This window comes from Lachancea thermotolerans, assembly GCF_000142805.1.
Source record: "Lachancea thermotolerans CBS 6340 chromosome F complete sequence".
NCBI lineage: Eukaryota > Fungi > Ascomycota > Saccharomycetes > Saccharomycetales > Saccharomycetaceae > Lachancea > Lachancea thermotolerans.
In genome coordinates, this window is record NC_013082.1 from 706314 (window position 1) to 722160 (window position 15847).

The following is a 15847-nucleotide window of genomic DNA, read 5'->3' on the forward strand; positions in this document are numbered from 1 at the left end:
ATTTCTTTTTCAACTAGTTTACATATGTGTCAAACGAAATCTAGGTGTAGGGCCAACGCTCTATCAGACCAGTTCTGTTAAGGTCCGATCTAAATGATGTACATAATTGTTCCGGCTGGCATATCAAATTTTTCTTTACTGGCGTTTTGACATTCTCATCTGTTCAAATTATAATGAGTACATAAGTACTCATGATTAGGAAACAAGCCGATGAGGCCTTACATCGAAAACACAAAAGCATGCTAAACAAATTCATGGCGTCCTTGAAACTGGCCATCACAACAAGGTGCTGAGCAAGAGTCGATTTTGAATGGCTTATGCCTCGGGTTGTTTGCGTTGCTGAGAAAAACTCTATTGCAAAGGCGGTTGCTGGAATACTAAGTGGAGGAAGATGTTCCAGACGAGACAGTCCTAACAAGTATATCAAAAACTATGATTTCACTTTCAGCTTCGGGTTCAGCGGCTCGAGCAGTGTAACAATGACGTCCGTGGCCGGACATCTGACAGGGCTGGACCTTGACCAGGCTCACGGGTGGGGGAAGTGTCCGATTCCGCAGGTCTTTGACGCGCCTATCGTAGATACGCGAACCAAAGACCAGCAGAAAATCGCAGACAACATCAAAAAAGAATGCAGGAATGCCGACTATCTTATGATTTGGACAGATTGCGATAGAGAGGGCGAGTACATTGGATGGGAGATCGTGCAGACCGCAATACAGGCCAATCAGTCACTACAGGCAAATGTTTACCGTGCGGTTTTCTCGCATTTAGAGAGCGGGCATATCATGCACGCTGCGAGAAACCCCAAGCGGCTCGATCAGCGAGCCGTTGACGCTGTGAGAACGCGAATGGAAGTCGACTTGAGATCGGGTGTGGCCTTCACGCGTTTTCTTACCGAGCTTCTGGGGTCTACAGTCGGGCGCGACTCTGGTTCCAAAAACGATCAGAGGCCAATTATATCGTACGGGACCTGCCAGTTCCCAACTCTGGGATTCGTGGTCGACAGGTTCGAAAGAATTCGGAAATTTGTTCCGGAGAAATTCTGGTTTATACAGATCTCGATCCCAAACGACAGCGAAAAAACAGTTTTCCAGTGGGAAAGGGGCCATCTATTTGATAGGCTTGCTGTGGCAGTGATCTACGAACTCTGTCTCGAGGCTTCCGGGAATATCGCCAAAGTTGCTGATCTGAAGTCAAAACCTACAACAAAGTGGAGGCCACTACCCTTGACCACTGTGGAGTTACAAAAAAACTGCTCGAGATTTTTAAAGATGAGTGCAAAGACATCTCTCGATGCCGCAGAAAAGCTGTACCAAAAAGGATACATTTCATACCCCAGAACAGAAACCGATATATTCCCTCCAAATATGGATTTACAGGCGCTAGTTCAGCAACAGACAAACGACCGCCGATGGGGAGAGTATGCTCAAAATCTCTTGAACGGGAACGGCCCCAATTGCTTCAAATGGCCGAGAGCTGGTAAGAATGATGATAAAGCGCATCCCCCGATCCATCCCATTGTCAGCTGTGGCGAGGGCCTAGATAACGAAAACGAAAAAAAGGTGTACGAGTACGTTACAAGGCATTTCTTAGCGTGCTGCTCCGAAGACTCCAAGGGTCACTCAACAACGATGGTTTTACATTGGGGCCCGGAGGCCTTCACTGCCAACGGAATAGTCGTGCTTGAGCGGAATTTTCTGGACGTCTACTTGTGGATGAAATGGGAGACAACGAAGCAACTGCCGAATCTCAACGTTGGTCAAGAAGTTGAGCTTCTGACCTACTTAATGAAAGATGGACAGACCTCTCCTCCCAACCAAATGACTGAAAGTGAGCTTATTCTTCTGATGGATGCCAATGGGATTGGAACGGACGCCACAATTGCAGAGCACATCGAAAAGATTCAACAAAGAGATTACATCAAGAAAAAGAAGGTGAATAAGCAAACATACCTAATTCCAACCACATTGGGGATCTCTCTTGTTCACGGTTTTGAGGCCATTGGGTTAGAAGATTCTTTTGCGAAACCATTTTTACGGCGCGAGATGGAGCTTGATCTCAAGCTAATTTGTAGCGGGAACAAAAATCGTGCGGATGTTGTCAAAGATTTGATAAACAAGTACCAGAATTACTATGGATTGACCTCTACGAAACAAGTCAAATTAATCGAAACGTACACTAACATAAAGTCAGTTATGTAAAACACGAAAGCTATCGTATATGCATGAAACCGAGTTGCTTCTCAGTTCTCTCCTTCACTTGATATTGGATACCGCAGTCATGCCCGCCATGGATGACGTGCGACACCAGCATGCTGAGTCCTTGGGCTCCACTTGGATCCAAGCCTTGATCCCCGCACCTTCCATGATCTTTTCAGCTCTCTTTTTTATGATGGTAGAGTTTTCACCCTCCATATACTGAATATGAATATAGCCAATGAGACTCTTCTTGCTGTCCTTCTCTGATTGGGCGTCTTCGTCACAGTGCGAGTGCGAGTGCCCGTGTGAATGAGAGTGGCCTCCATGAGCACGCGAGGAAGATGGTGGCCAGAAACATGGCGTTGTATAGCCCGTGATACCTGGAGTCATGGAGATTTGATTCAAGGCGCTCTTCAAAGCGTTATTTTCCTTATCGCTCAAACGGAGCAAGATGCTCGAAGTGGTTGATTTAATCAACGGAATTGAGCTCATTAAGATCAGAAGAGCAATGAAAATCGAGGCTATTGGGTCAAAGATTTGCAAGTTGAACATTTTAGTCAAAAGCGTAGAAATCACGACCCCGACAGAACCGAGCGTGTCTGCCATTATATGCAAGAAGATGCCTCTCATGTTCTCATTGCCGCCGTCGTGTGAGTGTCCACCATGATCAAACGCGAAGAGGCCCAGTAAGTTCACAACCAAGCCCAGAAATGAAACAACTAAAAGTTCGTTTGTTTCCAGCAGGACGGTCGGATTGAAAACCCTGTCAACTGCTTCAACAAGGATCCCGGAAACAATACCGATCAACAGAACACCGTTTGTGAACCCTGCGAGCGTCTCGAGATAGCCTAGGGCAAATGGGAATGTGTCATTCGCGGGGTTCTTTGAAAGCACACCTGCCACTAGTCCCAGTAGAAGGGACATGCAGTCTAGCGCCATGTGCAGCGAATCCGATAACAGGCCCAGTGACTTCGAGCGGAAAGAGTAGAGCAGCTGGACAAACATGAACGCAGTGTTCAGGAGCAGAAAAGAGAAGATAGACCTTGTCTCTTTGTTAGTGGCCAGCTGGGCGAAGAGGCCCTGCTTGAGTTCGCCGTCGCCGTGCGCGCTTTGTGTCGAATGGGAGTGGGTGTGTGCATGCGAGTGGTCGTGGGAGTGCTCATGGGAGTGCTCATGGGAGTGCTCATGGGAGTGCTCATGGGAGTTTTCGTGGGAATGCTCCAGCTTGCACTTGTGGACGCACTCGTCCTCGTTGTGGGCATGGTGGTCGACGTCCGGGAGCGCGACGGCGTTGATCTTGGAAACGACGCCGCTAGAGGCAACAAACAGAAGCATGAGAACGTCGCTAGAGATGGAGCTGGACAGGTGGTTGAAGGCCAGGTACTGCAGGAGCATAGCCGTGAGCCCCAGAGCAGGCGGAATATAATGCGACCGTCCGAGTGTTAGGGCGTTTTGCTGGGACTGGTCGCTGCAGAGCTCTTTCCAGCTGACAAACATCAGAAAGAGGCACCCGAGAAACACAAAGATCATGGCGTACTGCAGGTCCAGGCCCGACTGGCGGAAGACGGGCGTGTATCCAAAGGGGTCCGCGAAGGCCAGGTTCAGCAGGGCAGCGATGACGATCGAGAGGATTGCGAGGTGCAGCGGCCGCAGCCGCTTGCCGAGCGAGAGGCCGCGACCGCCGGGCCTGCCCAGCTTGAGGTACAGCGTCAGCACGATGGCCAGGTAACTGGCGGCCGTCTTGTAGTAGCCGTGGCCCTGGGCGTAGTCCATGGCGAAGCTCAGTGCCGGGAGCACGGCGTAGTGCCAGTTGAGGGATGCGAAGCCGGCCAGGAGCTGGAGAAGCAGGGCCGAGAGGACCGAGGTCTGGATGTGGCCCAGCAGCGAGTTGAGCGAGAAGCTCACGAAAGCCAGGCCGAGGGCGGCGCTCGGGCGCTCGAGGACCCCGAAGTAGTCTCCGGCGCTGGCAACGGCGCTCGCACACAGCAGGGGGGCGGCCACGTTTCGCAGAAGGGGCTCCAGCAGCGCGCCGCCCGTGCTGTCGCGGCCCGCGCCGGCGCAGACGATCAGGTTGCTGGACAACAGCACCGTGGGATACGAAAGCACCAGGGGGATGCGGGGGAGAAGGTCGTCCAGCGGCATGGGGAGGGGTATCGGTGTTGGGGCGGTGGCTCTAGTCTTGGGTGGGAGGAGGACTAACCTGCACGGTGGTGGATCGAGAAATACCAGTGACGAAACAGGGCGGGCGGAGCTTGAAGGCGTCACGTGAACTACGGGACCTCGGGGCCACGTGAGATGAGGGACATCACGTGGGTAACAGGACATCACGTACCACGTGACACGTGTGGGGTGACAGGACGCATGTGATCTGCACGTGACACTTTACATCGCTATACACGTAGATCACGTGCGCGCGCCCAGCACGTGCCGCCACGTGACCCCGGCCTTAAGCCCGCCCGCGGTCCTCTTGGAGCCGCGCGCCTCCCACGCGCCTCCCACACACTCCCGCACGCCCCCGCGCACCCGCACACCCGCCACGTGACCCTCCCAACCACACCGCCCGTCGCTCCCCGCGACAATGGCCTGATGATGTGCGATGCCGTAACAAATTTCATATCCTAATTCCAATAAGCTCTCTCTAACTGCATATTCCTCTCTCCCTTGCCTCCGGAGACTTGGCACAGGGCACTTACAGCCGGCGTCGCCGCGAGAACCGTGAAGGAAAAAGGAAGATGCGAGCCTGCCCGGCGAGAAAATTCTCCAGGCCAGGGACCTATATTACCAGCCGCCGCGAGCGCCCTCTGGAGCACTCCGGCGCAGCTGCAGCAGAGACCAGCAAGCCAGCAAGCCAGCAACAACAATGCCTTCCACACAAAGCAGGAGCGGCGCCAACAGGCCCGGGCTCCTGAGCAGAGGCCTGAAGATGCTCGAAATCCCCGTCAAGGACCGGCAGACTCTGACGGTGCTGCGAAACCCAGACATCCTGCCCATCCCCGCCGAGGACTGCACGTGGTCGTTCTTCTCGTACTTGGCGTACTGGGGTGTGATCTCGTTCTCCGTGGGCACGTGGGTCAGCGCCAACGCCGCGCTGGACGTTGGGCTGTCGTACGCGGAGACCATCGGGACGTTCATCGTCGGCGACGCGGTGACAATCGTGTTCACGCTGGCCAACTCGTACCACGGGCTGGACTGGCGCGTCGGGTACACGCTGTCGCAGCGGTTCGTGTTCGGGATCTACGGGTCCGGGCTTGGAATCCTGGTGCGTATCCTGATGAGTATCGTGAACTACGGGTCCAACGCGTGGCTGGGCGGGCTGTGCGTCAACATGATCCTGGACTCGTTCTCGCACCACTACGTGCACCTGCCCAACACGCTGACGCACAAGGTGGCGATGTCGACCAAGGAGCTGATCGGGTTCGTGCTGTTCCACGTGATCACGGCGTTCTTCTACCTGATGAAGCCCAAGAGCATGAACTACTTTCTGATCTGGTCGTGCGTGGCGACGTGCTTCGGGATGATGGGCATGGTCATCTACCTGACCAAGATCAACGGCGGCGTGGGCAGCGCGTTCCGCGAGTCCGAGACCACGATCCACGGCTCGGACCGCGCGTGGATGTGGGTGTACATGGTGTCGTACTGGTTCGGGTCCGTGTCGCCCGGGTCCACGAACCAGAGCGACTACTCGCGGTTCGCGTCCAACAAGACCGGGCTGTACCTGGGTGTGATCGTGGCGCTGCTGGTGCCAACCACGGTGGTGCCGGTGTTCGGCGTGATCGGCGCGTCCACGACCTCGCAGCTGTACGGCGACGCGATCTGGACGCCCATGGACATCTTCAACTACTGGCTCAAGGAAAACTACTCTGCGGGCGCGCGCGCCGCGTCCTTCTTCTGCGGCGTGGCCTTCACCGCGTCCCAGATATCCTACACCATCTCCAACTGCGGCTTCGCCTCGGGCATGGACCTGAGCGGTGTGCTGCCCCAGTATATCAACATCTTCCGCGGCGCCATCTTCACGGCCCTCGTGTCCGTCGCCGTGCAGCCCTGGAACTTCTACAACAAGGACTCCAACACCTTCCTGTCCGTGATGAGCTCTTTCGGCGTCGTCATGACGCCTATCATCTCCGTCATGATCGCCGACAACTTCCTGGTGCGCAAGCGCAAGTACTCCGTGTCCCAGGCCTTCGTGCTGAAGGGCGAGTACTACTACACGCTGGGCACCAACTGGCGCGCCATGGCCGCCTTCGTGTGCGGCATGGCCCCCGGCCTGCCCGGTATCGCTGCGGAGGCCAACGCCAACATCATGGCCAAAATGGACAGGGGCATCGTCAACTTCTTCTACGCGGACTCCTTCACCTCCTTCGCCATCTCCTTTTTCATGTACTGGATCCTGTGCCTGATCTTCCCCGTCAAGATTGGCATCGAGCAGGACGACAAGGACTACTTCGGCGCGTTCACGGACGAGGAGGCCAGAGAGAGAGGCGTGGTTCCTTTCAGCGAACTGACGCCTGAGGAAATCGAGGAGCACAACTTCAGCCTCGGCGCCCTTGACACACCACACAGCAGTTCCGCTTCCAGCACGGGAGTGGACGCCCACTATGAGGGGGGCGAGAAAACCAAATGAAATGAAGGGCGCGGCATCAACAACACCGTCTTGACAGTACTGAACATAAAATCACAGACCTAGGCGAGGAGTTAGATTTATAGAAAACCCAAATTAATACACTTTATAATTAAAACGTGCTTGAACTTTAACAAACCTTGCAGCGCAGACGGTCCGAAAGCACCTTGGGCTCCTCTTTGTAGTGGGAAAAATCGTGGGGCCCATGGCACTATTTTTTATTTGTATTACTCTATATCGCGCGCCGCGCGCTAAATAGGACATATACTCATCATGTTTGCAGGCCGCGCAGCGCCGACACCCGTGCCTCGCCAACTAAGGATGTCCGCGCTGCGAGAGCCTAATTACTTTTAGGACTGTGGTTATCGCAACGCTCTGCACTGCGCTGTGACCGCCAGTATTTCGCTCCCAAGCTGCTCAGGCTAACCCGCTTTTCGAACTTGCGGGCAACTACTCGTGGCGCTCGTACTTCAGCTTAAACTGCTTGCGTTGCTGTGCACGCTCCCGGCGAATGGCTCTGAGATCAGGAGGCGGCGTAATCCGCAGTTTCTTGCGCAGTTCCTCAACGTCGTGCTCTAGCAGCTCCTCCCAGTACACGTTAATCAGTGGCTCGCAGCTGAGACCCGTCCGAACAGCCCATGGTAAATACACATCATACAACCGCTTTTTCTGCACAGGTTTGAGGCGGAGGGGTGCCAGCAGAGCACCCAAAGCAGCCATTGGCACGCCAATGTTTGCGGCTTCCAAGGCCTTGACCGCTATCTCGCCCTCAATAATAATGGGAAGGTCGTTAACAGCATGGTAGAAGTCGTGACATTGGCGGTACCTCTTGAAAATGTAGGCATGTGTGGGGTCATCGATGTACTTGACAGGTGCTCTCGTATCGGGCGAAACGCCTTCTTTAATCAGCCACTTATAATAGCTATGGCCCAAAGTGTTAGGTGCCATCTTCTTCAACCGGTCCATATCTAAGCTCTCCGATGTGATATCTGGTTGTTCTCGAAGAATCCTCCGCCCGGTTTTGTCAGAGAGCATAGTATTCTTCAAGCGTTCAAGAAAGGGCGTAAATGCGGAAGCCTCACCCAGCTGAACAATGTTCTCACCATCCTCGGGGTGAAAGTATGACTTTAGACCTGACGTGATAAAGAGCAAGACGCGCTCATGGGGGTACAGCGGGACATGTCCCTCGTAACAAGGTTTCATTGGGCGTGAATTGGCTATTGATCTTAGCCTCTGCTCCTTCAATTCTTCTGCTTTTGCCTTGTAGTCTTCATTTTTGTTGTGGAGCTCCCCATTATCCATAGCATCCGCTAGGCGAGCATCACGTCCAAAAACGAAATTGCCCACAGTTAATGCCGCAGCAACTACGAAGTGCCGCCTGTGCAGCAGTTGATTGCGGGTCTCAATGGAATGCTTGAAGCTGGTTCTAATCATTCTTGCCCCCTCTAGTCTTTTTGATGAATATTGAGGTAAATGAAAACCACGTTAATAGATCTAAACGAATTGAAGGAGAGCGAGAATGACAGCGGAACTATACCCAGGGGACTATTTCGGTGGCAAGCCCGATAATGATAGTGTGCTTTCTGAGCGCAGCTGGCTCATAAATGAAATCATCAAGCCAGAGTTACCCAACATTATCGATAACGTTGACAAGTGCTTAGAACTTTTGACAAGTGATGAAAGCTTTAGAATGCCCATAAGCAACGGAGTTCCCGCCGAGCCGAACGCAGCGTACGTCAGGGGCGTTCTGACCCGAAAGGGCGCCCTCATAACAGACTTCCAAGTGATGATAAGGTTCAAGCAATTCAATCGCGGGAAGCATTGTCTATTCAAAATGGACAGTGAATTACCTTTCCCAATAGAGCAGATTAACACGATTACACAAAACTTAAAAACAGTTTCGGAGCTGCTGGACTCCTTGCAGCTCTGCGGCGATGTCGAAATTTTCACAGCAGATCTGTCGCACGTAATGGAGCTTCTTTCAAAATCGACTAATTTGCTCCAATACCCACCCAAATACCTGTTGTTCCCCTTCAATGGGAACATGGTGCTCAAACACATGTTCAAATCTTCGGAAACCCCCTTTGAGAGCAGCCATCACGTCTTGAACATGGACCTGGTTATCTTGAACACCGAAGTGTGCATGGATTTTCGCAACTTACAAAAGATCACAACCAAGCCCTGGAGCGACTACGATGCAGAGTCTGACAAAACGTTCACGGACAAAATCAGGGACGAGCTGAAGCTCCACAGGGGGAAGCGGCTTTCAGAGGTGCTGCAGGACCAGGGCCTCCACATAGAAGAGCCATCGCTTCTGCGAAACATGCTCCCCTTGAAAAACACACATAATGCCACCACCCTTCCCGAGGCACAAGAAATCTTGGCAAGGTGTGTGACATTTGAAGCGGGTCTCGTGTCAGAGTGTGAAAAAGTGTCTGTCTCAACGAGCGATCCTAGCCTAATTAGCATCACATCAAAACTGAATGGCCTCGAAACTTGCGTCAGTAACTATTATTCAAACATCACGCAGATATAGTCTATCCTTGCTCACCGCTCTGTATCTCCTGTATACTGCTGATAAGTTGTGCTTTCTGTGCCTTTAGCTTTTTCAACTGGTCTAGTTCTTCGGTAGTGGACGAGGTCATGATCACCAAATCTGAGCTGACGTCGGGATCCGACATTTCCTCGCCGCTGAATTGGTTATTGAGTCGCAGCGAGTTGAGCTCAAGCGTTTGCTGCAGAGTGTCTCGTTCACGCTCCAGTTTAACAAGACTTTTGGATAACTTCCCACTCAAGCTCTTCACCAGCGGTTCCACCTCCTCAATCAGGTCGAGCTTGGCTCTCTGGATGTCGTACTCTGGTATGAGCTCAAAAACGCGGCGTGGTTGGAGTAAACTCATTGTAAGCTGATTGCTGAGGTTTGACTGATTTTCCAGCTTCGATACGGTCCCACTCAGCAGCTCCACCGCCGATTCCAGCGCATCGCAACATTGGCTGAGACTTTCAGTCATTTGTAGACCATATATACCACTTTCTGCACTATTCTTTTCAAACAGCAACTGCTTTGTAAATTCTTGTTTTGTTTTGATGGCCAATTTGGTGATCGACTAAGGTCTCATTTCATCAATTGTGTGTGTTTTATTTTTGACAAAATCCGCGACATCTATCGAATCAAACGAATGAAAGGGACTGTCATCATTCAGGAAGATGAGTGGGGATACAAAACCAGTAGTTACACGTCGTACAAGGTCCAATTCCAGTAGTGATGGTTCTGCATCACCTATGACACAAGAGTTTATGGCCCCGAGCACAGCGCCGAGAAACCGGTACACACATATCATCATACTAAAATCGCTAAACAACACATTCGAGACAAAGTTCCTGGTAGTGCCCTTTAAACCTGATGGACTGAAACTTGGCAGGCCGATAGCAAACTCAGGGGCCCAGCCGGGTGGGAAGCAGGACTTGCAATCACAGGTGAGGCCCGATAATGGCCATTTCGACTCAAGAGTCCTTTCAAGGAACCACGCTTCACTCAGCTGTGAACCGTTTTCTGGCAAAATATATATACGGGATTTGAAGTCTTCTAACGGAACCTTCGTCAACGGAAACCGAATTACGCAGAGCGACACAGAGCTCAAGGTTGGGGATATTATTGACCTTGGAACAGACATCGACGCCAAGTTTGAACACCGCAAGATTAGCGCTCTGGTGGAAGACATCTCGGTAATTCCCTTAATTAACGAGGATGAGCCGTTTACAAATGGCGCCGGGAAGCATTCTCGTGACGATTTAACTGGCGGTCTTGCCACGCCCAATGCGCAGCGGGCAGCATTCGAAGCAGCAATGTTTGGCGACGTCAACAACTTAGATCTGGAGGAATCTCTGCTTGGCTCAGAAACCGAGATTCTCAGCGGCATTTTCATCAACAATTCCATAGGGACCAGCCCAAACCTTATAAATGTTATCAAAACCCTGGTTACAGAAATTTCCTTAGAAAAGCATGAGTTTGAGAAGATGAAATCAATAGAGAGATTCTTGATTCATTTCACAACAAACCTAGAGCACATCAACAAGCTGCGAGTCGAAAATAACGATTTACAGTTGGTACAGCTTCAGAATTCTTTAAAACAAAAGCTTAATGAAAAGCATGACGTCGCGATGCAAACACATGTTGACCGTTTGAAGAAGGTTGAAGAAGAGAACGACAGTCTTCGAAGTGACCTTGAAAAACAATCAAAGGTTGAAGCCAAAGAACTCAAAAGCCTGAAAAGGGAAATCGAAGATCTCAACACAAGGCTAGAGGTAGAAAAATTCAAGAACACACAGCTAAAAAAGAGTGCTGACGAGAATAGCATCTACTCGAAGCGTCTCAGAGATTCGGGCTTGAATAAGGCACAAGACTCTCCCAGCAAAAAATCAGCTGGAAGAAAGTCAACAATTCTACTTAGTGCATTCACGGTCGGGATTGCCGCCGCAGCTTTCCAATACGCCTCAAAGCGATAGCCTGCTAAATATTAGAGGACTATACTAGTCTATATCTATGTCATCTAATTGTATTCTCTCCACGGTAGTAATCCCAAGCTTTTTTGCCAACTTATTCACAAACGTTACTGCAATGTCGTGAGTGGAGCATGTGGTATCGGGGATCTGCTCAAGTACGGAGGTTGCTCTTGTTTCAGGAAGGCCGCACATTGTGAAGCTATTCATATAAGAAAGATCTGGATTTACGTTGATTGATACTCCATGCGATGTAATCGATCTGCGCACATGGACGCCGATGCTCGCAATCTTATTTTCTTCGTCTATCCAAACTCCTGTTTCCTCCGTCCTGATCGCCTGGAGATTAAGTGGCGTTTTATGTTTTCCTTGAGGCGCACTTTTTAGCGTGTCTATAGTGGAGCCCTCGATTGCTGACACCAGACACTTAGCAGGGAAACTGTGAAAAGATTTCAAGTCCATGACAATGTACGCCACAACCTGACCCGGACCATGGAAAGTGACTTGCCCACCTCTTTCCGCCTGAACAAACTTCGGACTTTTATTTTTCACTTGATCCTTTGGTCTAAAGTTTTCGAAGTTCAGTATATCCTCATCTGACACCGCTTTCTTACTTCTCTTTCCACCAGTATACGTTGGCTCAAATTCGAATGTCAGGACAATTGGATTTGGTTTCATATCCATTATGGTGTCCAGTATCTTTTGTTCGTGCTCATTGATGGGAGCTCCATTGGTTTCAAGTTCCAACAGACCAAGTTTTCGCTTGATCTTCGATTCTAAGGCCTTCATATCAAGTTGAGCTCTGACGAACTTCTCTTGAATTTGAAGGCCTTTCTGAAACTCGAGGGGTTTGATAAATTCGAGGTGTCTTAACACCTTAGATGATTCCTCTACCGGATGCGTAAGGGTTTTGTTAGAGCATGTGCTTGAATGCTTGACGCGCCACCTTGAAATATAAGGCACATTGGCCCTAAGTATTGGTTTTCTGGCGTTTTTGATCATTGAACGCCTATATTGGTTTCTGAGCCTTTCGGTGCTCTAATTAAACAACTTAATCACTGATATGTTATGTAATGAAGTTCACTTTTCGAACAAAGAAAAATGGCGGCAACAAGTCAGTCGCTGCCTTGGGATGAAAGGCTGGATTACCTCCTTAAATGGTTGGAAGAGTCCGAGGGTTTTGCTGTTAACGAGCACGTACGTCTTCAAGATACCAAAAGATCCGGAAGAGGCCTCTACCTGAAATCTGGTGCACTGAAGAAAAGAGACTGCATAGTTTCTATACCGGGCGATAAACAACTGAACTTCTACACTGTTATTTACCATATTTCACTCTTCAATTGTGAGTTGGCTATAGACGGTGTCAGCTGTCCGAGCTCAGATCGAGCCAACAACAAAATTTACGAAGCAGACGATCCTAGAACGGAGGCTTATCGTCACTTGACAAACAACGTGGTACTTGGGTTGAGCTCTTTCCAACTATTGTCTTTGTTTATTTTATTTGAGTGGAAGATCCTTCCACAAGAGTCAAACTTCACATCCTTTTGGAAGCCATTCTTTGATGTTTTCCCATCCTTTGAAGACCTAAGGTCGATTCCAGCTACGTGGGTTTGTGACCCTGAATCTGGGAATCTTGAGCTGATTGAAATGCTACCAGCTGCCTCCAAGAAACATGCCGAGAGAATGGTTTCTCAGGTAAAGCATGATTGGGAGACGATATTTCCTTTTATACAAAAATGGTTGGAAAGTCGCGAGGGTGCTTCTCAGATAAACAAACAAAAACTATTTTCTGAGTTTGTCCATGTGTACTTCGTCATCAATTCGAGATGCTTGTACATCGAGATACCATTAAAAACCGACGTTGCTGATAATTTTACCATGGTACCCTTTGTGGACTTTTTAAACCACAACTCTGACGTTGATGCATATTGTAAGCCCCGCATCGAACGCTTAAAAAAGAGCCCTTGTGGACTAGGAAATTTCAGCATTGTTGCGGGAGATCACGAATATGTTAATCTTGGAGAGGAGATTCTTTTGAACTATGGCGCACACTCTAACGATTTTCTCCTCAATGAATACGGATTCGTTCTTGGCGAAAACATGTGGAATTATATTGATGTCTCATCGGAAGCTATGGAACTTATTTCGCAGGTACATGTTAAGGAATTCTTGATAGAAAATAATTATTGGGGAGATTACACAATATCTTCCAGTGAGGTCAGCTTTCGACTACTAGTAGCATTTGCAGCTGTGGTTTGTTCTGACTTGAGAAAAGTGGAGAAGTTCATGTTGGGTTATATTACTGAGTCATCATTCGGTTCAGCACTGAGCAGTATGTTGAGAGAATTCATCGCGTCCTTGACAAAAAATGTCGAGACCAAGGTTAGGAGCCTAAAAGCTACCAGTAAGCCAGACCCCCTGTGCTCTCAAAATGTGTTACATGTTTATGAAGGTTATTTACAAATCCTGCGACAACACTTAGGAGACAATGCATAAAGAGGCGCGCTTCTATTTACAAATATCTAAAATCGGTTGCGTTCTTCTGTTGTAGTTCAAGTTTAGCCTTTGCGCACTTCATGATGAAAGAATTAGACTGGCACCACAGACCGCTGGCCTTAGCTTTCATCATGAAATACCCATTGTATTGATTAATATCCCGTATCGTTGGTTTGCTAAACGCAGAACGCGATCTCTTTTTCAAGTTCCTTGACACTAGAACAAAAAGCCGTTCTTCGTCGATTATAGACTCAAAATGCGGGATGTGCTGAAGGTGAGGATCTGTGGCCTTAATAATGCGCGTGAACTCCCTTACAAGAGAACGGATAATTTGGAGAAGAGATGTATTTTCTGAGACACCTTTCTCAGGGTATAATGCAGTAAGGGGTTTTATGCAAGACGCAATGATCAGCTCCTCATATCGGCGAAGAAGTAAATCACCGTATGGGCGAGTAGCTACACCAATATTTGAAAACGTGTTTTCTCGGTCTAACATTTTCATTAATCTCAGCAAGTTGTTCGTCCCCTCTAGCACTTGCGTGTTGTGTTTATCTTGTTGATAATCGTAACTAATGTTCGCTTTAGGTACGGAACAAATCTGAAGCGGTTGGCGTACACGAGAGTACTGCATGGCAAACTCGCTCGGCAGAAAACTTTGTTCCAGATCAGCCAAGCCCATGAAAATATTCGGTACAAACCCTTTTTGTTCCCACACGCTCTGTTCAAGTTGCTCCATTACTCCAAAACCCGGGTTGAGCAGTAAGACATTAGTGTCATTGTGAATGCACTCGCTGTACTTTTTTAATGCATTAACAAATGCCGGTGACCTCGTTTCGCCGATAATAAGATTATCTATTTTAGCGATTTCGCCAGAGGCATATTTCGGAGGCGAGCACGACGCCATATACTGTTTGGAACTGCTTCTAGAATTGTCTTGTCTTCTAACGTACAATTTGGACTCATTTTCTAGGAATCTATTCAATTTTCTTTGATCCTGCAGAAGCAGCACAAGCTCAGGAACTCTTGGCTGAACACTTAGTGAAGCGATTTCGTGACACACTAGATAATTCAAAGGCGCATTGCCTAAAGCGTAGACTCTTGGGACATTCATACCATATCCTTGTTCACTCTAGGCTATACACAACGATTCATGCTAAAGTCTTCTGCTACTTTCAATGTATATATATTTTTTTTATGTAATATCATGAAATAGCTTTTATTGTGCAAGCAGAAGGTAAAAACCGAACGATATACAATACGTGACACAGAGAAAGCTCAATGCTCATCATTGGTCTAACTGGCGGGATCGCCTGTGGTAAATCAAGTGTTTCAGAAAGGTTAGCTAAAAGCTACAAGATTCCTGTTATAGATGCGGACAAAATTGCTAGAGAGATAGTGGAGCCGCAACGTAATGCATATTTGAAGATCGTGCAGTACTTTAAGGGGAAGGTTCCGGACTTGATTCGCGAAGATGGATCAATAAATCGTCCAGCATTGGGAAAGTGGGTCTTTGCGAATCACTCAGATCTCAAAGTCTTAAATGGAATTACACATCCAGCCATCCGCCTGGAGATTTTCAAACAAATCTTGAAGCAGTACTTGAGAGGGGAGAAGATGTGTGTATTGGATGTTCCATTACTGTTTGAAAGCGGTTTAAACCTGTTCTGTGGTGTCACTGTTAGCGTGATTTGCGACCAGGAAACTCAGATAAGTCGTATTCGCTCGAGAAATCCAGAGTTATCACTCGAGGACGGGGAAAATCGAATCAAGGCTCAAATGACACACAAAGAAAGAATTCGGCGCTCCGATTTTATTATTGAAAACAGCGATACCCTCGAACACTTATACGGCCAGGTGCATGCGTTCGTGCTGAAGGTCAAACCGACATGGACGCGTACCATATTAGAGTACTTCCCACCCTTTGCATTGATCAGCGCGCTGGCGATAGTACTGATAAAATATTTGCGGAGGAATCAAGCGATTTCGTAAATCGTCTGTCATCTTCTAATCTCTAATGTTACATATGAATTGCTTG

At 49.0% G+C, this 15847-nt stretch overlaps 11 protein-coding genes across 11 annotated transcripts; 6 read left to right on the forward strand and 5 right to left on the reverse strand.

The window, feature by feature from the left end:
- Window positions 1-317: 317 nt before the first annotated feature.
- Window positions 318-2201, forward strand: TOP3 (DNA topoisomerase 3; the record flags this gene model as incomplete). The annotated part of the gene is made up of 1 exon (XM_002554509.1): window positions 318-2201. One exon carries the CDS (start codon window positions 318-320, stop codon window positions 2199-2201), a length of 1884 nt encoding a protein of 627 aa, XP_002554555.1.
- A 54-nt stretch (window positions 2202-2255) lies between these two features.
- Window positions 2256-4523, reverse strand: MSC2 (metal cation transporter MSC2; the record flags this gene model as incomplete). Its single annotated transcript, XM_002554510.1, has 1 exon — window positions 2256-4523. The coding sequence occupies one exon, from the start codon at window positions 4521-4523 to the stop codon at window positions 2256-2258; it is 2268 nt and encodes a 755-aa protein (XP_002554556.1).
- A 535-nt stretch (window positions 4524-5058) lies between these two features.
- On the forward strand, window positions 5059-6819 carry THI7 (thiamine transporter THI7; the record flags this gene model as incomplete). The annotated part of the gene is made up of 1 exon (XM_002554511.1): window positions 5059-6819. The coding sequence occupies one exon, from the start codon at window positions 5059-5061 to the stop codon at window positions 6817-6819; it is 1761 nt and encodes a 586-aa protein (XP_002554557.1).
- Window positions 6820-7266: 447 nt separating this feature from the next.
- On the reverse strand, window positions 7267-8250 carry COQ4 (ubiquinone biosynthesis protein COQ4; the record flags this gene model as incomplete). The annotated part of the gene is made up of 1 exon (XM_002554512.1): window positions 7267-8250. One exon carries the CDS (start codon window positions 8248-8250, stop codon window positions 7267-7269), a length of 984 nt encoding a protein of 327 aa, XP_002554558.1.
- Window positions 8251-8335: 85 nt separating this feature from the next.
- On the forward strand, window positions 8336-9352 carry RAV2 (Rav2p; the record flags this gene model as incomplete). The annotated part of the gene is made up of 1 exon (XM_002554513.1): window positions 8336-9352. The coding sequence occupies one exon, from the start codon at window positions 8336-8338 to the stop codon at window positions 9350-9352; it is 1017 nt and encodes a 338-aa protein (XP_002554559.1).
- Window position 9353: 1 nt separating this feature from the next.
- SPC19 (Spc19p) lies at window positions 9354-9827 on the reverse strand (the record flags this gene model as incomplete). Its single annotated transcript, XM_002554514.1, has 1 exon — window positions 9354-9827. One exon carries the CDS (start codon window positions 9825-9827, stop codon window positions 9354-9356), a length of 474 nt encoding a protein of 157 aa, XP_002554560.1.
- A 196-nt stretch (window positions 9828-10023) lies between these two features.
- KLTH0F08250g (KLTH0F08250p) lies at window positions 10024-11322 on the forward strand (the record flags this gene model as incomplete). The annotated part of the gene is made up of 1 exon (XM_002554515.1): window positions 10024-11322. The coding sequence occupies one exon, from the start codon at window positions 10024-10026 to the stop codon at window positions 11320-11322; it is 1299 nt and encodes a 432-aa protein (XP_002554561.1).
- Window positions 11323-11346: 24 nt separating this feature from the next.
- Window positions 11347-12318, reverse strand: LIP2 (lipoyl(octanoyl) transferase LIP2; the record flags this gene model as incomplete). The annotated part of the gene is made up of 1 exon (XM_002554516.1): window positions 11347-12318. One exon carries the CDS (start codon window positions 12316-12318, stop codon window positions 11347-11349), a length of 972 nt encoding a protein of 323 aa, XP_002554562.1.
- A 99-nt stretch (window positions 12319-12417) lies between these two features.
- RKM2 (protein-lysine N-methyltransferase) lies at window positions 12418-13812 on the forward strand (the record flags this gene model as incomplete). The annotated part of the gene is made up of 1 exon (XM_002554517.1): window positions 12418-13812. One exon carries the CDS (start codon window positions 12418-12420, stop codon window positions 13810-13812), a length of 1395 nt encoding a protein of 464 aa, XP_002554563.1.
- Window positions 13813-13828: 16 nt separating this feature from the next.
- CBS2 (Cbs2p) lies at window positions 13829-14923 on the reverse strand (the record flags this gene model as incomplete). The annotated part of the gene is made up of 1 exon (XM_002554518.1): window positions 13829-14923. One exon carries the CDS (start codon window positions 14921-14923, stop codon window positions 13829-13831), a length of 1095 nt encoding a protein of 364 aa, XP_002554564.1.
- A 167-nt stretch (window positions 14924-15090) lies between these two features.
- Window positions 15091-15801, forward strand: CAB5 (putative dephospho-CoA kinase; the record flags this gene model as incomplete). Its single annotated transcript, XM_002554519.1, has 1 exon — window positions 15091-15801. The coding sequence occupies one exon, from the start codon at window positions 15091-15093 to the stop codon at window positions 15799-15801; it is 711 nt and encodes a 236-aa protein (XP_002554565.1).
- Window positions 15802-15847: the final 46 nt, after the last annotated feature.